We start from the raw sequence: 26,911 nt of genomic DNA, 5'->3' as shown, positions 1-26,911 counted from the left end.
CTAGTTCCCTGACCAGGGACAGAACCCGGGCCCCCTGCATTGGGAGCATGGAGTCTTAACCACTGAACCACCAGGGTTCACCTATAACATCTTTTTAATGAAATATTTTCTTGCCAGGGATTTCAAAGATCAAGGTGGGTTGAAAATAAAATTAAAATGTTAATACTACTCTGGAAAAAAATTAGTTCCCACATTAATATATTAATGCATATCCTACAGTCTCTTATCTGAAGGATCACCATTTAATTTATAGATGGTAATTCTCTAGATTGGCAGGAAGCTTACTCTTTCTTATGGTGAATTTTGATAGTTCATGAATTGTTTAATTTGGGGTTAAATCTGGCTATAACACAGACTGGAGTAAAAAAGTCTTAGGTTTAGAGCTTCAGTTCTTGGCTTCCTTGCTGTAAGGTATTTAATCTCTTTGAGTTTATTTCTCTTCCATAAAATTGGGATAGTAATACCCAGGCCAGGGCTTCCCTGGTGGTGCAGTGGTTAAGAATCCACCTGCCAATGCAGCGGACACGGGTTCAAGCCCTGGTCTGGGAAGATCCCACATGCCACGGAGCAACTAAGCCCGTGCGCCACAACTACTGAGCCTGTGCTCTAGAGCACGTGAGCCACAACTACTGAGCCCATGCACCACAACTACTGAAGCCTGCGTGCCACAACTACTGAAGTCCGCGTTCCTAGAGCCCGTGCTCCGCAACAAGAGAAGCCACTGCAATGAGAAGCCCACGCACCGCAACGAAGAGCAGACACCGCTCGCAGCAACTAGAGAAAGCCCGCATGCAGCAACAGACCCAAAACAGCCAAAAATAAAAATAAATAAGATAAATAAATTAAAAAAAAAAATAATAATACCCAGGCCAGTTGTGAGGATTAACTGATAAAAATAAAGCATCTGGCATTCAATAAATGCTAATTATTATCATATTTTGGAACTAAGTTAAGTAAACATATGTTAAATGAACAACACCTTTATTTTCCACCATTGTTGATGGTCCAAATGCTGCATAACTTGGGGAAGGGCAGGGCAGACAAGTTAAATAGAAAATGCATGCTGCTAGGTAGCAAGGCATTATGTAATTCTTCCTTTTAAATGACTTCTCAAAACACTAAAGGTTGTACTATAAGTTCCATGTACATTATTAGAAAATCAAATGATTAAACATATTGTCATTCACTGTGCATTTGATTTTATATCTATGTACAAAGTCCAGACAATTCTTCATAAATAAACATAATTCCTCTTTCATAACAAGTGATTCAGTTCATTTCTGCTCATTTTCTGTTTAAAATAAATGCTTTCAGTCCTGAATTGTGAGCAGAATTATTGCAAATCTAGGAAAAGGAAATTTAAGAATCCCAAGATTTAATGGTTGTGGCTTATCTAATCTCAAATTTTAAAATTACTCAGCTAAGTGTCAGAAGACTACTTTCAAATGATCATGTCTACTATATAATTTCAGCTCAAAATGATTTCACAAGTAATAAAAAAATGTCACATTCCCTACAATTTGGTGTCCTCAGCTATCAAGTAGAAAAATAATACTTAGACTTGGTTCTATCACAGAGATTTTGTGAAGTTAAGCAACATGTGAAAACATTTAGAAATAAAGTGAATAATAAATCCTACCTATCTTGGAACTTTCCTGGTGGCACAGTGGTTAAGAATCCGCCTGCCAATGCAGGGGACATGGGTGCAAGCCCTGATCTGGGAAGATCCCACATGCCGCGGAGCAACTAAGCCCAGGCACCACAACTACTGAGCCTATGCTCTAGAGCCCGAGACCCACAACAAGAGAAGCCACCACAATGAGAAGCCTGTGCACTGCAACGAAGGGTAGCCCCCGCTCGCCGCAACTAGAGAAAGCCCACGTGCAGCAACGAAGACGGAATGCAACTAAAAATAAATAAATAAAAATTTATTAAAAAATCCTATCTCATGAGGGAAATATGAAGATCAAATGAGATATTGTATATATAATGGGTTTTTCTACAGACTATACAACACTTTGCAAGGTATTACTTTGTTATCATCATCATTACTACTACTATAAGGCATTAATCAAATATAACACTGTCTAAAGGTAAGATTATTGTAGAAAATCAGAGTCTAGAGCAAATTTTTATACTGCATGGAATAGTAGTAGGAGTAGTCAATTTTTACAATTTATGCAGTGTTACATTTAGTAGTAAATGTATTACTAAGTAAATACAGTGAATGCTTATGTTTCACAAAATAGTGTCTTATCCGTTTGCTTTGTATCTATGAAAACTTAACTGCTTGATTCATCTGAATTATTTGCTCCTTCCTTTCAGTTTAATATTCTAGTGTTTTAAGTATACCATTGACCCTAGAACAATACAGGTTTGAACTGGGTAGGTCCACTTATACATAAATTTTTTTTTTTCAATAAATACTTCTGTAGCACTACACAATCTGCCAGTTGGTTGAATCCGCCCACGTGGGAAGTGCAGATATGTAGGGCCAGCTCGTAAGTTATTCTCGGATTTTTGACCTATTAGGTTTGCCCCTAACCACCTCCACCCCCGAGTTCATCAAGGGGCAACTATACATGTTTCGCAAAGTGCCCTAACACTGAAAAGTTGAGAAAAAAAGAAAGGATACTTTTCCACTGAAATTTTTTTAGCAACTAGTTGACTTCCTCCTAAAATTCATTAGTCATCATTAAACAAAAGAATTCACACTACTCACCCTAAAGAACAATATGTGGACTTGCCTATGTTAAGCCACTTGATCATGAATCACATCTTCAATTTGGGACCTCTATTTAAAATCACTTCTTTCAGTCTTCTGTGTTAATGCACAGCATGTGTCACTGAATAGTCTTTTATTATACAGGTATATCTGAATTTAAGCTGCTCTGGAAGATGGCCGATTATCTTTTTAATATGCCCCTTTAGACTTCCTAGCATGAATTTTCTATGTACCACAAAACTTATAAGTTGGACCATCACAAACATACCCCCTAAATTTAGCAAACATTTTTAGTCATTTTCGTATGATTCAACAACAGTACACATCTTCCTTGACTTACAATAGGGTTATGTCCTGATAAAACCATCATAAATTGAAAATATTGTAAGTCAAAAATACATTTGGGGCTTCCCTGGTGGCACAGTGGTTGAGAATCTGCCTGCCAATGCAGGGGACGCGGGTTCGAGCCCTGGTCTGGGAGGATCCCACGTGCCACGGAGCGACTAGGCCCGTGAGCCACAGCTACTGAGCCTGCGCGTCTGGAGCCTGTGCTCTGCAACAAGAGAGGCCGCAATAGTGAGAGGCCCGCACACCGCGATGAAGAGTGGCCCCCGCTTGCCACAACTAGAGAAAGCCCTCATACAGAAACGAAGACCCAACACAGCCATAAATAAAAAAATAAAAATAAAAAAATACATTTGATACACCTAACCTACCAAACTTCATAGCTTAGCCAGCCTACCTTAAGCTGTGCTCAGAACAGTAACATTAGCCTTTAGTTGGACAAAATCATCTAACACAAAGCCTATTTTATAATAAAGTGTTAAATACCTCATGTAATATATTGAATACTGTACTGGAAATGAAAAACAGATGGCTGTATGGGTACAGAATGTTTGTAAGCGTGCCAGTTGTTTACCCTTCTGATTACATGGCTGATTGGGAGCTGAGGCTCACTGCCACTGCCCAGCGTCACAAGACAGTACCATACCACAAATCACCAGCCTGGGAAAAGATCAAAATTCAAAATTCAAAGTACAGTTTTGTACTTTGTACTGAATATGTATTGCTTTTACACACAGTAAAGTTGAAAAATTGTAAATTGAACCATTTTAAGTCAGGGACCTTCTTCCATATTAATTTAAATTGATCAACACAAGGGAAATTTATCTTGTGCTTGGGGATCCAGATTTATGCTTAATGACATTTTCCAGTGTCATGACTAGATTTTCTTCTCTGTTCCACTTAATTTCCAATTTTCATAACAGAACAAATTATTTTATAATCTTCTGTACCCACTAAGTCACTTGGTACTTACATGTGATTTCAATATAGGCTGTTTATTTAAGTGCCCCCCCCTTTTTAAATTTATTTTATTTTTGGCTGCATTGGGTCTTCATTGCTGCCCACAGGCTTTCTCTAGTTGTGGGGAGCGGCGGCTACTCTTCGTTGCAGTGTGCAGTCTTCTCATTGCGGTGGCTTCTCTTGTTGCAGAGCGTGGACTCCAGTAGTTGTGGTTCGCGGGCTCTAGAGTGCAGGCTCAGTAGTTGTGGCGCAAGGGCTTAGTTGCTCCGCAGCACGTGGGATCTTCCCAGACCAGGGCTTGAACCCATGTCCCTTGCACTGGCAGGCAGATTCTTAACCACTGTGCCACCAGGAAAGCCCTAAGTGCCCATTTTAAGGCTTTGTATTCAGAGGGACAATTCTGCCCTTTCCAGATGACCTGGGAAAAATTATTTAACCTCCTTGAACCTCAGTGTCTTCATCTAAAAAATGAGGATAACAATACCGTCCTCATAATATACCAAATTCTCCATTCCTTACAACCCACCCATTCCTTGCAAAGGTGAATTTAAAAAATGAAAAATTAATTTCATTGTGTGGGAGAACTGGTTACTTGAAAAAAAAAAAAAAACTCCATTTAAACTTTACTTATCCTCTGCACCAAAATAATTTCAATATATGAAAAAAAAGACTTAAGGTATAAGAAATTTTAGATAAATATTTATCTGCTGTCTAGTTTTAGGAGAAGGACTGTCTAAGCATAGTTATCAAATTAGAAGGCAAACTAGAAACACAGAAAAATAACTATTTATAGACAGATGTAATACATTTAATACCTAAAATGTTGTGTTTTATACAATAACCTTAGGGAAAAATGAGATAGACTTGGTCATGCTAAGATAATGGTAGTCAAAATGGTAAGAAATCTGAGACCAAAATAAGCATCCACAGTAAAAAGCAAACAATATATGGCACTACTGTATAATAAAGAATCTGACTCACCTTTGTCTCTGGTTCCTGGGAATGAATCTAAATTCTAGAATTTCACAAGAGGAGTGTCTTTGTTATCTGAGCCCTTCCAATCACACCAGAGTTTATGTAAATGAGGTAACTCACAGAGGTGGGCCCCTAGATAGCTTCTGGATCAGGGCTGGTCAAGCGGGAAAGACCAACCACATGATTAGAACGTTGGGCTTTGAGCCACCTGATACAGGCCAACCTCCTGACCTCTGGGAAAGAGAAGAGGGCTGGAGAATGACTTCAATCAAAGGCCAATGATGTAATCAATCGCTTCTATGTAATGAAACCCCAATAAATGCTCTGGACACGAAGCTCAGTGGTGCTTCTTGGTTGAACACATTGATGTGATGGGAGGGTGAAGTGCCCTGATTCCGTGGGGAGAAGGCATGGAACTTCTGTACTCAAGACCCTCCCAAATCTTACCTTATATGTCTTTTATTTGGCTATTCCTGATTTGTATCCTTTCTGATAAAACGAATTGTAAGCACAGTGCTTTCTTGAGTTCTGAGTCATTCTAGGAAATTATCAAACCTAAAGGGGTCATGGGATCATCCCAGATCTGTAGGCAGCTGGAAGTGCAGGTGACCTAAGGATCCCACTTTTGACTGGTGTCTTGTTGGGGACCATGCCCTTTAATTTGTATGGTCTGTGCTAACTCTGGATGGTTAGTGCCAGAAGTGAATTGTAGTATACCAGTTGTTGTCAGAATAAACATCAGTAATGTAAAATGTATTAAGAGATGCATGAAAGAATGGTTATCAAATTATTAACGGTATTTATCTCCAAACTAATTTCAGGTGATTTTTATTGTTTTAAAACATCTTTCATGTTTTAATCAAATTTTTTATAATGATTATGTGTTATGTATATAATGGGGAGGAGTTTTTTATGCTGTGAGGGGAAAAGTAAGCTCTGGAAGACATACTATTAGGTTAAGAAACTAAGATGCTGAACAGTAGGTATTATAAGATCCATTTATACTTATATATATATACATATTCATGTATAATTATGTATATTTAAAGAATATGGAGATATGTACATATTAATAGAATGAGAATAGGAATAGTGTACTATAAAATGCTGTTGACAGTGGTTATCTATAAGGAAAGGTGTCAGGAGGGAGTCATTTGCTATGCATATTTCTATATTGTTTGAATCTTTTACAACTAGAATATTTATGTTACTCAACTAGCAAAAAAAAAAAAAAAAAGACAAAACAATTCCACAAAAATGTTTAAAAAAAGGCCAACAAAAATTGATTTTTTAAAAAAAGTAGATTGCAATATAAAAATGGTCTAGTGAAAAAAATTGATATTTCACACAAGAAAAAGAAATATTTGAAAAACACCTCACTAATAAAATATGTTAATCTTAACAAAAGTGAAATATCATTTCAAATTAGAAAAGTCTTTAAATTATCATATTTAATTCTCATGAAGACATGATCAGATGTACAATCAAAAATTACTTTGAGACAGAGTAAAACAACATAAAATGTACAGGAAGAAACTTGATAATCTTATCAATAGTGTGAAAATGCTTATGTTCTTTAAACAGCATTTCCAAATCTAGGAAACTAAACCAGAAAACATAGTAGTCAGAGATACAAAAAATGATTTTTATACAGAAAACATAGTAGTCAGAGATACAAAAATGATTTTTATACAAAAAATATTTGGCATTAAAAATACTGGAAATATCTAAACGTCCAAAAAATGTGGGGAATGAATATATAGACGTGAAAAACCTATATTATGCAATATTATGCATCCATTAAAATGACAATTTTGAAGAACCTTTAAGGCAATAAAAAAATACAATGTAGCGTTCAGTTTTAAAAAAGCAGTATTTATAACTGCTTATGATCCAAATTATGTTTAAAGAAGATACATTCCTCAATTTTAAATATAATTATTTTTTCTTTTTCAAGGTTCCTCAATGAAAGCTTATTATTTTAATAATTTTTATTGTTTTAAAATTATATTTACTCAGTAACATTTTCAGGCAATGTTTCAGACAACCGGTTGTCTGTTTAATCTTTGGTTTCCTGATAGAACACTTATTCAATACAATAAAAATATTTTAAATTACTTGATAAAGCACTGAACCTTTAAAGTACACCTGAGGTTAAAGCTCTAAAGCTGACACTAACTGTATGATTCTGGGAAAATTACTTATTCCTTCTGAGCCAAATTCACTCATCTGTTTAAAGAAAAAAAAAAAGATTGGGTCAGACTTCCAGGGTCTTTTCTAGGTCTAAAAATATTATGATCCACTATTATTTATTGATACCACTGATAAAGTATAAATCTCTTTTTTCTACTCTAGTTTGATGGCTTATGCAAATGTGATAGATTTGTTCAGGAAGATTAATAAATTTGAGGAGGGCTGGATTAGGATTTTAGGGTTAGAATGAACTTTATTAACCATCTGCTACTGTACAATCATACAAACTGAGACCAGGGATGGCAGCTGACTAATCCATGATCATAAAATAGAAAAACTGAAAACCAAGCACCAAAAGTAAAAATCTCCCAGAGCTAATTATTAAGATCAATGGTTTCCCATTTAGACACTCTTTGAATAAAATAAAGCAAATGCCAAGAATTAGTAATATTTTAAAATTAACACATTTTTTATTAATGCAGTTGAACAAATAGTCATATATACACTCAAATCATATTATTCATTTGTTTAGTGACAATGTTAGACTCTCAGATCCCTCTGCAGTTAATCTACAACACCTCAGGGGTTTCAGCCAATAGGAAGGGAACTACTGATAAAGACAACTAGCAAATATAAATAGGAAAGAAGCTAAATCTCAGTTCACAGTAAAATTCAAAGTGATATTTTAAATTGTATCTTCAAATGTTTACTGATACTTGACAGAATTACCCTCTTTTGAGTCTCAATTTCTCGTTTATAAAATGAGAACATTCACTGCTGCCAACAGGACTGATATAAAAATAGATAATTATGTAAAAACACAATGCATAGTATATAATAGCTATTCAATGTCAGTTCCTTTCCCCTTGCCCTTTGCATTCTGAAAATTATCATGATCAAATAGGACCAGAACCTGTAAAAGTTATATATCAGGAAATTTAATGATACAGAAAGAGAAAAGAAATAAAAGACTGCCTAGCTATGAAATCTGCATCATACCCATTTAATGAACAAATTGTTCCATTTAATAGCTTTTTACTACTGGTCTGCATCCAGTCCCTTTTGATACCCATATTGATACCCATGTCATGAGAAGTATCATCAACTCTGTGGCCCATGTGTATAGCTCCCATAAGCCATGGGCTCCACAGAGCCAAGATATTTCAGAGAACCACTGAATTCTAGCACTCATTCTCACTCTCCCAGGTTGCAGATGAAGAAATGAATTGATTCACCCAAGATTACTCAATTAAGTAAGGATCAGAACTAGTTCTCTGCTCCTATTATTTCACATATCACCCAAACTACTTATTCTACCAGCATCCATTGCTGAGTTTTCTATTGTAGTTTACTTCCTGTGAAAATACTTTTAGCCAAAGGGTATAGACAAAAATAGAAGAATTAATTGGCTATAAAATTGCAGGGCAGGTTTAGGTGAAATTAGAAATAATCAATATACAGCTACAGGTTGTAACTAAATGAAATTCATGACCATTTTAAACCAGCTCTAGCTTCTGTGCTTACTACTATAGAGTTAAAATCAACGGAACTGTAAACTGTAGTGTAATTAAAAATTAAAATGACTTCAGTGTTTCCATGGAAATAAAAAGACCTGATGAATAAAAAATTACTATTACACAACTGATATAGAAGTCTGTTACTCTGAAAGTCACACATTGTTTCTTAGCTACTACAAGCTAGATGTTTTTGTTTTGTTTTATTCTTGCCTATATCCTTTGGTTAAATTCTTCTTGAAGGTCTAAATACACCCATATTTTGTACTAATGTAATTCTGATATCAAAACATTTCAATGTATTTTCAAATGTTAATCAAACCTGACAAGAGAGGAAAGTTCATCTTAAGACAGTTAATATATTTACATAATTCTAATCACCTTCTTAAAGCCAGAATGTATACTGTCACTTAACCATATTTTAGGTAAAAGCAAAATAAGTGAAAAAGTTTAATAATATATTAAATATAAAATTGAATAAAGTATAAAAAGATAACAAAAAGTTGATAGTTTAAGGTAGTTAGTTCCAAAAAAAAAGAATAGAAAGCTGAAGACTAGAAAGAAAAAAGACTTTTCTGAAATATTTTTATAATCAAGCCTAGAAATTCTGAATCTCATGTGGAGGGAGTGTTACATGTGAATATGGTATATTAAAGGGCATTTAGGCTGTAGTTGTCTCTTGGAGACCCCTGTTTTATAATACACTGAATATGTATTTGTTGACTAAGGGACTGAAGAGATTGCTTCAATTAGCAACTAATCTGAGGTATTTCCTAGGCCTATGTTCCTTCACAGGTTCCAAAGTGGACTCAATTGACCAGTGTGAAGCATTGTTGGTGTTCCTTTTAACTTATTAGCCATTTTTGCTGCTCTACCTAATCTAAGTGTTGGAGGGCCCCAGGGCTAGAACCTGGTCATTCTCTTCTTTATCTACATTTCTTCTCTGTTTTCTGTTTTTAAATACCATCCATATGTTGATAAACCACAAAAATGTTTATCTAGATTTGTATTTCTAAGTGCCTACTAAACACTTCCACCTGGAAACCAGTCCAAAGACAGCTCCTGCTTTTCTCTTCTGAATCTATTCAACCCCAGTCTTCCTCAACTCAGTAAAATTCACTATCATCCATACAGTTGCTCAAGGCTAAAACCCTGGAGACATTCTTCGCTCCTCCCCTTCCTTCACTCACCATCCCCACACCCCCTCCTCAACAGCCCCTCAATCAGCAAGTCTTGATGATTCTCTCTCTAAAATATATCGTGAATCTGTCCATTTCTCTTTGCTTGCTGTATCACTATCATTCTAGTTCCAAGTCACCTCTCACCCAGGCAATTGCAATAACTTCCTAATTGCTCTCCCCGTTTCCATTCATGTCCTTCTATAATATATTCTCCTACAACATATAAAACAAGGTATATCACTTCTCCACTAAAAATTTTCTAATGGTTTTTGCTGTACTCAGAATAAAATTGACCCTATGATTACCAGGGACTCCAAGGCCTTCTGTACATGACTGACCTCAGCTCATACCATTTTCCCTATTGCTGTCTAAGCTTATGTCACACTGACTTTTTTCAGCCCTTTAACACATTTTTTTTTTTTTTTGACCTCAAGGCCTTTGCATTTACTGTTTCTTTTACCTGTGAAGGTCTTCCCCCTGCTTTTGAATTTTGGCTTCTTTTCATCTGTTGAATGCTATCTCCCTGAAAATACCACCAAATAACCTGTTGATAAAGCAAAACTAAGTTTCCTGCTTACTGTAGTAAGGAAAAATACTACCTTGACGATCTTACCAGTGTTTCTGAGGGGGAAGAACAAAGGGGAGATGTTTGTGAGTTTTGGGGGGTCTAGTTTAAAGTTGAGTTTTTCAATACAAGGATTTGATAGGTATTGGGTAAAGTCTGCAGGGCTGACAGGGAAACCCCAAGCCAAAGTTACCCATCAAAAAGTCCTTCTCACAGAAATGGGCCTGCTTTAGTACCTTTGCTATACTCAGCCACTGGCTGGGAGCAGCCTGTGAGAAGCATAGCTTCTGAACAAGCACCATGGTAGATCCAGAGCATAGCAGCTGGGGTCACTGGTCAATTACTCCACTTGAAGCAAAAGCTCTGAGTGGGTCATTTTCATAGCTGTCAAGGGCTCACCTCTTGTGCTGAACAGACATCTCTACCCACAGCTTCAGGGTACAGGTCTTCTGTGGTTCTTGTGGGCCTGTCTTCCTGAGGGGAAACTCAGATGGGACCTCCGACACTGCTGTTGATCTCTGGGGTCACAAGTGGTACGCATGCTCTCCCTCACCAACAGCTATCTCTTCATCAGGTCTTGGTGGCTTATGGGTGGTGTGACTGAAATCTGAACTCCTGAAAGGTCTTAGCAATCATATTGTTCTCATGCTGACATTGCTGCACGAGTCTATTCACTGTTAACAGCGGGGCACAGGAGTACCAAAAGGTGCCCAAATGGATCATCTGGGTTCCGCATGTAGTCCCCCTGCCCCACCTCCTCCAACTGATCAGGGTCCATCACCCCTGCCAGAATGCTGAAGCCTCTTCTTACCTGCTGGTGCCTGGATACAAGGACTCCAAAGTGCACTGCCATCAGCCTATCTTATAGTTCAATAAAAACTTTGTGTTCCTCCTGGCAAGAGTATGCTCCCTTTGGGGACTAGGACCTCCAACCCTGCAGGGCTCAGAATTAAAGGGGTGGGAAGCACAAAACCTCCCAGTGTGTCATTCGGAATGATGGTAAATGGAGCCACTCCTGCTTCTGCCCCTTGGTTATTAATTAATGTCCCATGTATTCTTCCTGTTGGGAACACAGCACCATAAAGAGGTCTCTGATTTAATGCACCAAGGATGGCACTCAAACTTTCAGAATGTTGCCTCTGGGTTAATGCTGTAGCTCTGCTTTTAGAAGGCCATTTCAGCATTCTATGAACTTACCATCTTACGTACAGCAATTTCTTCAAGAAACAAACCATACAAATTACTTTGCATACATATTCATACCTCTTTGAAATTATACTAAATACAGTCCTAATTGCTGCATTAACCTAGGTGACCAAATTTGTTTTCCCCCAGACAAAACTAGAAGACAGAAAAGCAGGAACTGTTTAGCTATTTTTCTAATGGGCATGCCTGCCATTTTATCTTTATAAATTTTAAGGAGGCTATGTATATAACAAAATTCAAAGTCATTTTCACATCCTGTAGATCTATATCTATTTTTAAATGTACAATAACAACAGCTAGATAAAACTACTTAGTGACCAGTGTTTTGTCTCTCATTTTTTTCTTTAGATTTTGTCTAAGTATTCAAAGATTATGTATCAATTAACTCAGTTTAATATTTGTCTAACCTATTTAAGTTACCTAAGGATCTAGATATTACAATTGTAGTTAAATATAAAGTTCTTAAGAATTTTGATATTATAGAAATGTCATAAGATAATAAATCTTTTTAAGATACCCATCATTATAATTTTACCTAGTTAATCATGATTCTAATTTTTGTAATGTTAAACAACTTGTAGAAATAGTAACTATGGGCTTCCCTGGTGGCGCAGTGGTTCAGAATCCACCTGCCACTGCAGGGGACATGGGTTCGAGCCCTGGTCCAGGAAGATCTCACATGCCGTGGAGCAACTAAGCCCGTGCACCACAACTACTGAGCCTGTGCTCTAGAGCCCGTGAGCCACAACTACTGATCCTACGTGCCGCAACTACTAAAGCCCGCGCACCTAGAGCCCGTGCTCTGCCACAAGAGAAGTCACCTCAATGAGAAGGCCATGCACCACAGTGAGGAGTAGTCCCCACTCGCTGCAAATAGAGAAAGCCCATGGGCAGCAACGAAGACCCAACGCAGCCAAAAAAATAATAATAAATAAAAGAAATAATAACTATAATGCCACCTCATCTGTCCCATCAAACCAATGCAAAAATACAGAGTTTAAATTATGAGATGTTCAATCTTCATGTATAACCTAGAATATTGTGTTGGCAGTAATTTCATACATTAAAGTCAGGAAGAAGATAAATGTTTTTCAGTCCTTCAAATCAGTACAATTAATTCACTCTAATTTGTCCAATGATTCAACTATTTATCAGGAATATTCTATTAAAATTTTCTATATAATATATAAACTTCATATTCATAAATAAAATTACAAAAACTCTTTAAATCCTGTTTCAAAGCCCTTCATCTTGGAACCAAGACCTCTTTTTTTTTTTTTTTAAAGAAGATTGAGAAATTCTGGTTTAGAGCAGTATTTCTCAACTGTTTTTATTTTGTTTGTTTGTTTGTTTTTTAAATTTTTACTTTTATTTCTTTCTTTCTTTCTTGGGCTGTGTTGGGTCTTCGTTTCTGTTGGAGGGCTTTCTCTAGTTGCAGCGAGCGGGGGCCACTCTTCATCGCGGTGCGCGGGCCTCTGACTCTCGCGGTCTCTCTTGTTGCGGAGCACAGGCTCCAGACGCGCAGGCTCAGTAGCTGTGGCTCACGGGCCCAGCTGCTCCGGGGCATGTGGGATCCTCCCAGACCAGGGCTCGAACCCGTGTCCCCTGCATTGGCAGGCACATTCTCAACCACTGCGCCACCAGGGAAGCCCCAAGACCTCTTTTTTCTTTCCTTATAGTTTTAACCAGAAATATCTCTTAAAAGCAATTTTAAAGAAAAGAAACAAAAAGTTTCATTTTCTTTCCATTTTAGAAATTCTTCATTAGATATTCCTAGAGTGAGCACATAATGACAGAATAATTGTTTTCATCAATTAATCTTTAATGTTTCCCTAGGGAGGGAAAAGGAAAAGAGGAACAGACAGAAAAAATGAGAGGAAGCCAGCTTTAGTCAAATACAAAATTATCACTGTAAAAGACTAATTATCTTTCCTTAATTAAGGAGAAGGGAAAACTTAGATTCAGGAAAATTATTTTGACATATCTGCACGGGGAAGAGGGAGGGAGGGAGAGAAGGAGAGAGAGAGGGAGTGAGAGAAAGAGAGAGAGGGAGAGACAGAAGGAAAGAGAGAAAGAGAGGGAAAGGGTCATTATAATTGATTTAAACATTAATTCAGGTCCCTTGACAATCTGATTTGTATGATTAAAAAGCCAGTAGTTATTGATACTTAAAGTATAGAAATGAGAGGGAGGGGGGTCTCATATTAAACAAAGTAATCTTTCTCTTTTCAATAAAGAAGACCATCTCCTCCTGAGCTGTTCTGAAGGGAAGAAGAAAAAGTTGAAGGTGAGACAGAACAGAGGGAAATGGAGGAACACAGGATGAGGAAAGTAGAATAAAGGACATTACATTCAAATTGTGATTTGAAGGGATCTGGAAAAGATGGTTTTAATTTTTTCACATTTTCCCCTTGTCTTTGCCAAGGAATCTTTTAAGGAGGCAATTTCACAATCCCTTGAATATATTTTGGAAGTTTCCTCTTGCCTTAAAATGTAGACAATTGTATGTTTGGGATATTGCTTCTTTTTTGCTTCAAAGTGCCTCCCAAAAGGAACAATTTTGTTCATAACAAAAGTTCCCCAAAGTAACCACTGTAATTCCAAATATCATTAGAAAGTTAAGATGACACATTCTGATCCTAGTATAAATACAGACAAGATGCAGGAGTTCAGCCCAGAGTGGGTACAGAACTAAAGATAAACCTATGAGTCTAGCAACAGTAAGACAAATCTTGTGCACCTTGTGTCTTGGGGACCCTCCCCTACAAAGAGAACTAGACTTCCAATGGACAAGATAAAACAAGAGTAAGTAAAGTTCTGATAAGATTTTCATAAATGACCTGAGACAGTTTTTCCAAAGGATGCCAGTCTGAAGAGAAACCTTCTGAACATTCAAAACTTACTCTCATCTTCATCCCTATGAACGTCCTCTTATAGACACACAATGAAGAAATGACGAGGACAAACAGTAGTACTGTTAGTAATAATGCAGATTTCTACCCAAAATAAGAGTTTTTCAAACTGATCAATCAATGGATTTTTTAAAAGAGTTTCTAATTCCTAGATATTACTCTCAAACTAAACTTAGCATTTGCATTTGGAGTGTTTGATTAAAAAAAAATAAGAAATCAGAACTCAAACCCAATATGAACTTACCTCACCGTCGTCACTGGACAGACCCTGTGCAGGAGGCTCAAAGGGCCTCAGAAAAACACGCTGTTTCCAAGTTGACCAGATTTTGATGGGACCTCCAAGACAGTCAAATATTGGCTCCTTTAAAATACCTCCAAAATAACCTGTTGATAAAGCAAAACTGAGTTTTTTGCTTACTGCAGTAAGGGAGAATACTGTCTTGATAGTCTTAGCAGTGTCTCACAGGGAAGTCAGAGGTACAATATTTATGAGTTTTGGGGATCTGGTTTAAGATGCGTTTCAAAGCAGAGGATCTGAGCGGGATTAGACAAAGATTTTACATAATATTTTTTGACTGGGCAAAGGGAGGTGAGAGTTTAGAAGTATTTCACAGTCTTCTGCCTTTTTAGACTAATCTGCTAGTCCCTACACAACCTGAATTGTTCACCCACCTGGAAATTCTTTGATTTAAAATGGTTATTCCTTTTTCACAATTGATAGTATCAATACTTATCACTCCACTTTACAATTCGTTTATTGTATTAACTGTCTGCCCCTACACTGTGAGTCCCTGTAGGACTAAGATTAGGTTTTGTTAATCTTTCTTGCAGCCAGCAGGTAACGCAGTGTCTGGTTCTCAATAAATACTCAGTCACTGTTGCCCAGGAGTGGAGAAAAACACACAAACATGCTGAGGTTATTATGAACACAACCTCAGATGAATCCTTAATCAAGTAGGGCTATTAATAATATTTTTGCCTAGTCTAATTACTCTCCTACTAGCTTTTCTCAACTCCCTAACACACTTCCCCCCCTGCACCAATCTCCACACTCCCCTAAGGCCCTTGCTTCTTATTTCACTGAGAAAACTGAATTAATCAGAAGATAATTTCCAGATTCTCACTTGTACCCACCTACTAGCATCTTTACCCATGGAGTCTGTCTTGTCATCCATCCATATAAGAGGTACCCATGCTTCTTCAGGCAGAGCAAGCACGTCCCATTCTTGCAGTTCCCTCGTACTGCACTACTCTTCATGTATCTGCATGACTAACTCTCCTACTCTCTAATTTGCTTACATATACCTTCTTAATGAGGCCGCTCAGATTGCCCTATTTAAAATTGAAATTCTCTCCACACTGAACCCTATATTTCCCTTTCTCTGTTCCATTTTCATTCCATATTATTTATCAACCTAACATATAAGTACTTCATACACATATAATAATACATATAAGTACATACAATATACTTATTTAGTATGTTTATATATACTTACTTATTATGTTTATTATTTATTGTCTATCGCCCCCTACTGGAATGTAAGCTCCAAAAAGGCAGGAAACGTGTTTTGCTGAATGTCCATCTTTAAGATTTTAGAGGGTTCTTATAGAACAGAAATGTAAAAAACACAAGAGTTTCTAAAAGCAATTACAGATGCAATAGTTACAGCCAGAAAATTGTTATACAATTTTATTATGGTAACCAGTAAATTATCTTATCACCTCCATTTGATCACCATACCTATTTTCAGAAATCTGTGAAGTTTAATTTTTTTCATCCAGATTTTAGGAAAGCTTTTTGATTCAACAGGCTACTTTAATATATCATTTAAATAAGACTTTTAAACACATGCTAAGCAAAATGTAAAATTCTCAGCCTGGCCCTGTAGAATTATTACCATTTAACCTGTCATATCTTTTTAATCTTTTCCCAGCTTCTTTGCTTCCCTGGATCCTAAAGTTCTCACAAAAATGAACTTACTAGCACCCCCAAATGTGCTGTATAATTCCTTCTACTTGCTCCTTGAATTCTATATATCTGCAATTTAATCTCATGTCCATATCCTGTCATGAAAGATTCAACCTAAAGATCCTACCATGAAAAGATCACTTGCTTTTCTGGACTGTGTAGCAAAAGTAACGTGGAATGGTATTGGTCAGACTTTGGTACTAATATGAGCTTTACCACTTAATAGTTTATGTAACAACCTCAGGCAAGTTGCTGAATTTCTGAATTTCAGCTCTCGCATTTGTGGGAGACACCATTAGTGGCCTAAATGATATTCAATGAATTCTTTCTCTCTTATTAAAACACAATTTTTCTTGGGGTGGTAATGTGCCCTTTAAAAAGAGCTACAGTAAAAGAAAAATAAAATAAAAAATAAAAAGAGATACATTTCCTAGCATCCTTTGTAACTAGGGTGATTATACAACAGTTCTAAACAGTAAGTTAAAAGTAGAAGTTACTGTTGGATCTTCTGAGAAAGACCTTTGGCTTACTCACCTAGCTGAGACCTTTTGCCTATTCTATTCTTCCTGTCTGAACTCCACCGCTGGCCAATCTGGAAGATTGCCTTTGGACTTAGTTTCACAGAAAAAAGAAAACACTCTTTATTTGGTTAAGCCAACATAATCATGCCTCTACTGTGACCAGCCAAAGGTGCTCCCTAACAGGACTTCTCTGGTGGTGCAGTGGATAAGAATCTGCCTGCCAGTGCAAAGGACACGGATTCGATCCCTGGTCCGCGGAGATCCCACATGCCGTGGAGCAACTAAGCCTATGTGCCACAACTACTAAGCCTGCACTCTACAGCCCGCGAGCCACAACTACTGAGCCCACGTGCCACAACTACTGAAGCCCACGCACCTAGAGCCCATGCTCCACAACAAGAGAAGCCACTGCAATGAGAAGCCCACGCATTGCAACGAAGAGTAGCCCCCATTCACCGGAACCAGAGAAAGCCCACATGCAGCAACGAAGACCCAACACAGCCAAAAATTAATTAATTAATTAATTAATTTAAAAAACAAACTAAAAAGATGTTCCCTAAGAGATACACCATCTTGAAAGTTAAGGATAATGCTTATGTTTCAGGATTTTAAAGCGCATTATTAATAAAATTAATTATAAAAATTATCATATATTGAGAAGCATGTATCAGATTCTGTTTAAGATCTTAACATGGGTTCACTCACTAAATCCTCATAACAATTCAGTGAGGTAGCTACTACTACTATTCCCTCAGATTAAAAAAATGAAAAACTGAAAGTCTCAGTAATCTGTCCAGCTAATAAAGAGGAAGTAGGATTCAAACCCTAGCATATGCTCCTAACCACAAGTCCAAGCTATAATAATAAAAAAACACTTACTTTATGCCAGGCAAAATGCCAAGTGCTTTAACCAAAAAATATAAAGCACTAAGTCCAATGTCCAGTGCTCATTAAAATGTCAGTTCTGTTCCTTGTAAGTAATGTCTTCTTCCTCGGAATTCTTATATAATTTTATCTATATTCCTATTATGAAATATACCATTTTCTATATTGTATAAAGTTAAATATCTCATGTAATAGACAATTTAGTTCCTTTGAGGCAAACTTTTAAGTCATTCATTTTGGTATCCTACATGGCACCTAACTCTGTCAGTGACGGTACACACAAGGTTGAGTCATTATGACTGGAGGAGCCATGACAGTGGGGATTGGAAACTATACCATCAAAGGTGTTGCTATACAAACAGGCCGTTCTTGGGAATTACTTTAGACCAATAATATACCCTAAGTCCCACAATAATATACATGTTTGTCTCACCCAGATTTGTGATACCGTTTTCTGTCTCATAATCTATCCTTGCCCTTCTCTTACAATCTCCTACTTCATCTTCCAACTTTACTGCTCCTGCAGAAACCCAAATGTGACATTATGTTGGAACTGCCTAGAGAACTTTCACATCTACTCAAGATGGAAAAAAAGTAACCAGATTTACCCTCCTGGCTGAAACAACTACAAAACTGGATAACTTCCCTGGTGGTGCAGTGGTTAGGAAGCCGCCTGCCAATGCAGGGGACATGGGTTCGAGACCTGGTCCGGGAAAATCCCACATGCCACGGCGCAACTAAGCCCATGTGCCACAACTACTGAGCCTGCGCTCTAGAGCCTACGAGCCACATCTACTGAGCCTGCGTGCCACAACTACTGAGGCCTGCACGCCTAGAGCCCGTGCTCCGCAACAAGAGAAGCAACCACAACGAGAAGCCTCCGCACCGCAACAAGAAGTAGCCCCCGCTCACCGTGACTAGAGAAATCCTCCATGCAACCAAGACCCAAAACAGCAAAAAATAAAAATAAAAAAATATGTTAATTTATTAAAAAAAGAAAAACTGGATAAAATATATGAAACAATGATTCTCAAAATATTGGACATCATGCAACAAAGGACAGAGATCACTGAGAGATGGAAAACAAATGAGTTGAAGCTTATGTTACCCCAGATTACCACCTGAAGAGAGTTTTCAGGCTGTAGCACATGGAAATGTAACCTAGGCCGAGCCTCTCTGGGTACAGGAGATGGAACCTGATATCAAGGAAGACCAAAGCAGCCAGAGCTTGTAGGATCAAGTACTGGAGAAGAGAGAGCTACACAGATTTGTGAAAATGACTATACTACCCAAAGCAATCTACAGATTCAATACAATCCCTATCAAACTACCACTGGCATTTTTCACAGAACTAGAACAAAAAATTTCACATCTGTATGGAAACACAAAAGACCCCGAATAGCCAAAGCAATCTTGAGAAAGAAAAACGAAGCTAGAGGAATCAGACTACCTGACTTCAGACTATACGACAAAGTTACAGTAATCAAGACAGTATGGTACTGGCAAAAAAACAGAAATATAGATCAATGGAACCGGATAGAAAGCCCAGAGATAAACCCACATACATATGGTCACCTTATTTTTGATAAAGGAGGCAAGAATATACAGTGGAGAAAAGAAAGCCTCTTCAATAAGTGGTGCTGGGAAAACTGGACAGCTACATGTAAAAAAATGAAATTACAACACTCCCTAACACCATACACAAAAATAAACTCAAAATGGATTAAAGACCTAAATGTAAGGGCAGACACTATAAAACTCTTAGAGGAAAACATAGGCAGAACACTCTATGACATAAATCACAGCAAGATCCTTTTTGACCCACCTCCTAGAGAAATGGAAATAAAAACAAAAATAAACAATTGGGACCTAATGAAACTTAAAAGCTTTTGCACAGCAAAGGAAACCATAAAGAAGACAAAAAGACAACCCTCAGAATGAAAGAAAATCCTTGCAAATGAAGCAACTGACAAAGGATTAATCTCCAAAATATACAAGCAGTTCATGCAGCTCAATATCAAAAAAGCAAACAACCCAACCCAAAAATGGGCAGAAGACCTAAACAGACATTTCTCCAAAGAAGATATACAGATTGCCAACAACCACATGAAAGGATGCTCAACATCACTAATCATTAAAGAAATGCAAATCAAAACCACAATGAGGTATCACCTCACACTGGTCAGAATGGCCATCATCAAAAAATCTACAAACAATAAATGCTAGAGAGGGTGTGGAGAAAAGGGAACCTTCTTGCACTGTTGGTAGGAATGTAAATTAATACAGCCACTATGGAGAACAGTATGGAGGTTCCTTAAAAAACTAAAAATAGAACTACCATATGACCCAGCAATACCACTACTGGGCATATATCCTGAGAAAACCATAATTCAAAAAGAGAAATTTATCACAATGTTCATCGCAGCACTATTTACAATAGCCAGGACACGGAAGCAACCCAAGTGTCCATCGAAAGATGAATGGATAAAGAAGATGTGGCACATCGGGACTTCCCTGGTGGTGCAATGGTTAAGAATCCGCCTGACAATGCAGGGGACACGGGTTCGAGCCCTGGTCCAGGAAGATCCCACATGCCGCAGAGCAACTAAGCCCATGCACCACAACTACTGAGCCTGCACTCTAGAGCCTGCGAGCCACAACTACTGAGCCTGCGTGCCACAACTACTGAAGCCCACATGCCTAGAGCCCGTGCTCTGCAACAAGAGAAGCCACCACAATGAGAAGTCCATGCACCGCAACGAAGAGCAGCCCTCACTTGCTGCAACTAGAGAAACCGCACACGCAGCAATGAAGACCCAATGCAGCCAAAAAAAATTAAAAATAAATAAATTTATATAAAAATAAAGATGTGGCACATATATACAATGGAATATCACTCAGCCATAAAAAGAAACCAAATGGACCTAGAGTCTGTCATACAGAGTGAAGCAAGTCAGAAAGAGAAAAACAAATACCATATGCTAATACACATATATGGAAAACAACAAAAAAATGGTTCTGATGAACCTAGGGGCAGGACAGGAATAAAGACGCAGACGTAGGGAATGGACTTGAGGACATGGGGAGGGGGAAGGGTAAGCTGGGACGAAGTGAGAGAGTAGCCTGACATATATACACTAGAAAATGTAAAATAGATAGCTAGTGGAAGCAGCTGCATAGTACAGGGAGATCAGCTCAGTGCTTTGTGACCACCTAGAGGGGTGCGATAGGGAGGGTGAGAGGGAGGCGCAAGAGGGAGGGGATATGGGGATACCTGATTCACTTTGCTATACAGCAGAAACTAACACAACATTGTAAAGCAATTATACTCCAATAAAGATGGTAAAAATAAAAGAAAAAAACTCCAGAGATCTGCATTCAACAGAGTACTTACTGATCAGTGCATGAGTATAAGGAAACTACATGAGGCTAGGGAAAAAACAAGCTGCAAGGATTTGAGGGAACAACCCCTGAGGCTCAAAAGGGACAGAAGAGTGCCTGTTCCCACCAGCCAGAGTAGAAAGCCTCATTAATTCAAAAGCACAGTGTAGAGTACTCAGAAGTGTTTTGCCTCGACTGGGACTAAATTAACTCTAGATTAAATGCTGCTCTGTTCCTACATAACAAAGCTTGAAAGCAAGACATTAAAGTTTCCAAAAAACTTAACTGTGTCCTAGAACAAAATTCAAGTGCATTTGTAAGAACAACACTATCCAGAACCCAACAAGGTAAAGTTATGTCTGACACCCAGGCAAAAGTTACCAGGAATGCAAAGAAGCAGGAAAATATATAAAAATAATGAGAAGAAAAATCAGTCAATTGAAACTGCCTCAAAAAAAAAAATTAGTTTACAAAGATATTAAAATAGTTTTGTAGCTTCATTCCATATGTTAACCTAGAGGAAAGATGCAAAATATCAAATAGAGACATGGAAGATACAAAAAATTCCCATGTTAAATTTTTAAATATGAAAAATAGAGAGAGCTCTGGACAAGATGGTGGAGTAGAAGGACCTGAGCTCACCCCCTCTCAGGAAAACACCAAAATCACAACTAACTGCTGAAGAACCATTAACAAAAAAGGACTGGAACCTACCAAAAAAAACCTTCTACTTCCAAAGACAAAGAAGAAGCCACAATAAGACTTCCTTAGGCTCTAGTGCTGGGACATCTCAGGCCAAACAACCAAGAGGGTGGGAACACAGCCCCACCCATTAGCAGACAGGCTACTTAAAGTCTTCCTGAGCCCATAGTTGCCTCTAAACACACCCCTTGACACGGCCCTGCCCACTAGAGGGACAAAACTCAGCTCCACCCACCAGTGGGCAGGCACCAGTCCCTCCCACCAGGAAGCCTGCACAAGCCTCTTGGACCAGCCTCACCCACCAAGGGGCAGATACCAGAGGCAAGAGGAACTACAATCCTGCAGCCTGTAGGAATGCAAACACAGAAAATTAGACAAAATGAGAGCACAGGAGTATGTTCCAGATGAAGGAACAAAATAAAACCCCAGAAGAGTAACTAAGTAAAAACAGGCCATCTACCTGCAAAAGAATTCAGAGTAATGATCATAAAGATGATCCAAAAAAAAAAAAAAAAGATGATCCAAGATCTTGGAAAAAGAACAGAGGCACAGACCAAGAGGATACAAGAAATGTTTAACAAAGAGCTAAAAGAGTTAAAGAACAAACAAACAAAGTTGAACAAATAAAATAACTGAAATGAAGAATACACTAGAAGGACTCAAAAGCAGAATAAATGGGGCAGAAAAATGGATAAGTGAGCTGGAAGACAGAATGGTGGAAATCACTGCCGCAGAATAGAATAAAGCAAAAAGAAAAAAAAGAAATGAGGACAGTTTAAGAGACCTCTGGGACAATGTTAAGCAAACCAACATTCCCATTATAGGGGTCCCAGAAGGAGGAGAGAGAGAGAATAAGCCTGAAAAATATTTGAGGAGATAATAGCTGAAAACTTCCCTAACATGGGAAAGGAATAGTCACCCAAGTCCAGGAAGCACAGAGTCCCATACAGGATACAACCAAGGAGGAACACGCCAAGACACATAGTAACAAAATTGACAAAAATTAAAGGCAAAGAGAAAATACTAAAAGCAACAGAGAAAAGCAACAAATACCAGGGAATCCCCACAAGGTTATTAGCTGATTTTTCAGCAGAAACTTTGCAGCCCAGAGGGGAGTGGCACAACATGAAAGTGATGAAACGGAAAAACCTACAACCAAGAATACTCTACCCAGCAAGGCTCTCATTCAGATTTCATGGAGAAATCAAAACCTGTTTACAAACAAGCAAAAGCTAAGAGAATTCAGCACCACCAAACCAGCTTTATAACAAATGCTAAAGGAACTCCTCTAGGTGGAAAAGGCCACAACTAGAAACAAGAAAATTATGAATGGGAAAGCTCACCAGTACAGGCAAACGTACAGTAAAGGTAGGAGATCATCCACACACAAATATGATATCAAAACAAGCAATTGTGAAAAGAGGGAAGTACAAACGCAGGATATTGGAAATGCATTTGAAATTAAGAGACCAGCAACTTAAAACAATCTAGTGTATATATATATAATATATATGTTATATATTTATATATAATTTATATATTGATTTGCTATATCAAAACCTCATGGTAACTGCAAACCAAAAATCTACAATGGATATACACACAAAAAAGAAAGAGAAATACAAACACAACACTAAATATAGTCATCAAATCACAAGAGAATATAAGAGGAAGGGAAGAAAAAAGACCTACAAGAACAATTCCTAAGCAGTTAACAAAATGGCAATAAGAACATATATATTGGTAATTACCTTAAATGTAAATGGATTAAGTGCTCTAATCAAAAGACACAGACTGGCTGAATGGCTTCAAAAACAAAACCCATATATATGCTGTCTACAAGAGACCCACTTCAGATCTAAAGACACATACAGACTGAAAATGAGGGGATGGAAAAATGTATTCCATGCAAATGGAAATCAAAAGAAAGCTGAAGTAGCAATACTCGTATTAGACAAAACAGACTTTAAAATAAAGACTGTTACAAAAGACAAAGAAGGACACTACATAATGATCAAGGGATCAATCCAAGAAAAAGATATAACAGTTGTAAATATATATGCTCCCAACATAGGAGCACCTCAATATATAAGGCAAATGCTAACATCCAGAAAAGGAGATATCAACAGTAACACAATAATAGTGGGGGACTTAAAAACCCCACTTAACATCAATGGACAGATCATCCAGACTGAAAATCAACAAGGAAACACAGGTCATAAATGACACATTAGATCTGATGGACTTAATTGATATATATAGAGCATTCCATCTGAAAGCAGCAGAATACACATTCTTTTCAAGTGCATATGGAACATTCTACAGGATAATTCACAGGCTGGGCCATAAAGCAAGCCTCAATAAATTTAAGGAAATTAAAATCATATCAAGCATCTTTTCCACTACAACGCTATGACAATAGAAATCAACTATAACAAAAAAAATGTAAAAAACCACAAACACAGTATGCTATTAAACAACCAACAGATACTGAAGAAATCAAAGAGGAAATCAAAAAATACCTAGAGACAAATGAAGATGAAAACATGATGCTCTAAAACTTATGGGATGCAGCAAAAGCATTTCTAAGAGAGAAAATTTCTGGCAATACAATCTCACCTCAGGAAACAAGAAAAATCCCAAATAAACAACCTAACCTTACACCTCAAACAATTAGAGAAAGAAGAACAAACAAAACCCAAAGTTAGCAAAAGGAAAGAAATCATAAAGACCAGAGCATAAATAAATAAAATAAAGATGAAGAAAACAATAGAAAAGGCTGATGAAACTGAAAGCTGGTTCTTTGAAAAGATAAACAAAATTGATAAACCTTTAGCCAGACTCATCAAGAAAAGGAGAGGGCTGAGATCAATAAAATTAGAAATGAAAAAGGAGAAATTACAATGGACACCACAGAAATACAAAGGATCATAAGAGACTACTAAAAGCAGCTATATGCCAATAAAATGTACTACCTAGAAGAAATGCACAAATTCTTAGAAAGGTACACTCTCCCAAAACTGAACTAGGAAGAAATAGAAAATATGAACAGACAAATCACAAGTACTGAACTTGAAACTATGATTAAAATACTCCCCACAAACAAAAGGACAGGATCAGATGGCTTCACAGGGAAATTCTATCAAACATTCAGAGAAGAGTTTAACACCTATCCTTCTGAAACTATTCCAAAAACTTGCAGGGGAAGGAACACTCCCAAACCCATTCTATGAAGCCACCATCACCCTGATACCAAAACCAGACAAAGATACCGCAAAAAAAGAAAATTACAGGCCAATATCACTGAAGAACACAGACGCAAAAATCCTTAAAAAAAATACTGGCATACTGAATCCACCAATACATTAAAAGCATCATACACCATGATCAAGTGGGATTTATCCCAGGAATGCAAGGATTTTTCAATATCCACAAATCGATCAGTGTGATACACCACATTAACAAAACTCAAGAATAAAAACCATATGATCATTTCGATAGATGCAGAAAAAGCTTTTGACAAATTCAACACCCATTTATGATAAAAACTCTCCAGAAAGTGGGTATAGAGGGAACCTACCTCAACATAATAAAGGTCATATATGACAAACCCACAGCTGACAGTATACTCAATAGTGAAAAGCTGAAAGCATTTCCTCCAAGATCAGGTATAAGACAAGGATATCCACTCTCGCCACTTTTATTCAACATAGTTTTGGAAGTCCTAGCCATGGCAATCAGAGAAGACAAAGAAACAAAAAGGAATCCAAATTGGAAAAGAAGAAGTAAAACTGTCACTGTTGCAGATGACATGATACTATACATAGAAAATCCTAAGGATGCCACCAGAAAACTAGTAGAGCTCATCGATGAATTCGGTAGAGTTGCAGGATACAAAATTAATACACAGAAATCTCTTGCATTTCTATACACTAACAACAAAAGATCAGAAAGAGAAACTAAGGAAGCAATCCCATTTCCATCACATCAAAAAGAATAAAATACCTAGGAATGAACCTACCTAAGGAGGCAAAAGACCTGTACTCCAAAACCTATAAGACGCTGATGAAAGAAATTGAAGATGACACAAACAGATGGAAAGATATAGCATGTTCTTGGCTTAAAAGAATCAGTATTGTCAAAATGACTATACTACACAAGGTAATGTACAGATTCAATGCAATTTTTATCAAATTACCAAGGGCATTTTTTGCAGAGAACAAAAGTCTTAAAATTTGTACAGAAACACAAAAGACCCTGAACAGCCAAAGCAATCTTGAGAAAGAAAAACGAAGCTAGAGGAATCAGGCTCCCTGACTTCAGACTATACTATAAATCTACAGTAATCAAAACAGTATGGTACTGGCACAAAAACAGACTTAGAGATCAATGGAACAGGATAGAAAGCCCAGAAATAAACCCACGCACCTATGGTCAATTAATCTACGACAAAGGAGGCAAGAATATACAATGGAGAAAAGACAGTCTCTTCAATAAGTGGTGCTGAGAAAACTGGACAGCTACATGTAAAAGAATGAAATTAGAACATTCTCTAACACCATAAAATCAATTCAAAATGGATTAAAGACGTAAATGTAAGACTGGATACTATAAAACTCTTAGAGGAAAACGTCGGCAGAACACTCTTTGACATAAATTGCAGCAATATCTTTTTGGACTCATCTCCTAGAGTAATGAAAATAAAACAAAAACTAATAAATGTCACCTAATTAAACTCAAAAGCTTTTGCACAACAAAGGAAACCATAAACAAAACAAAAAGACAACAAAAAGAATGGGAGAAAATATTTGCAAATGATGCAACTGACAAGGGATTAATCCCCAAAATATACAAACAGCTCATGCAGCTCAATA

At 37.4% G+C, this 26,911-nt stretch overlaps 1 protein-coding gene across 2 annotated transcripts in view; it reads right to left on the bottom strand.

The window, feature by feature from the left end:
* CARF (calcium responsive transcription factor) overlaps positions 1–26,911 on the bottom strand; it is an 81,331-nt gene that overhangs the window by 1,643 nt on the left and 52,777 nt on the right. For both annotated transcript variants that reach the window (XM_059928498.1, XM_059928500.1), the window contains one exon: positions 14,821–14,960. Coding sequence is in view for 1 of the 2 variants with exons in the window: in XM_059928500.1 (XP_059784483.1) it covers positions 14,940–14,960 (21 nt within the window). In the remaining variant the exon portion in view is untranslated. The remainder of the gene's footprint in view (positions 1–14,820; positions 14,961–26,911) is intronic.

The sequence above is a fragment of the Balaenoptera ricei genome, chromosome 7, assembly GCF_028023285.1.
Source record: "Balaenoptera ricei isolate mBalRic1 chromosome 7, mBalRic1.hap2, whole genome shotgun sequence".
Lineage (NCBI taxonomy): Eukaryota > Metazoa > Chordata > Mammalia > Artiodactyla > Balaenopteridae > Balaenoptera > Balaenoptera ricei.
This window is presented reverse-complemented; position numbering and strand designations above follow the sequence as displayed.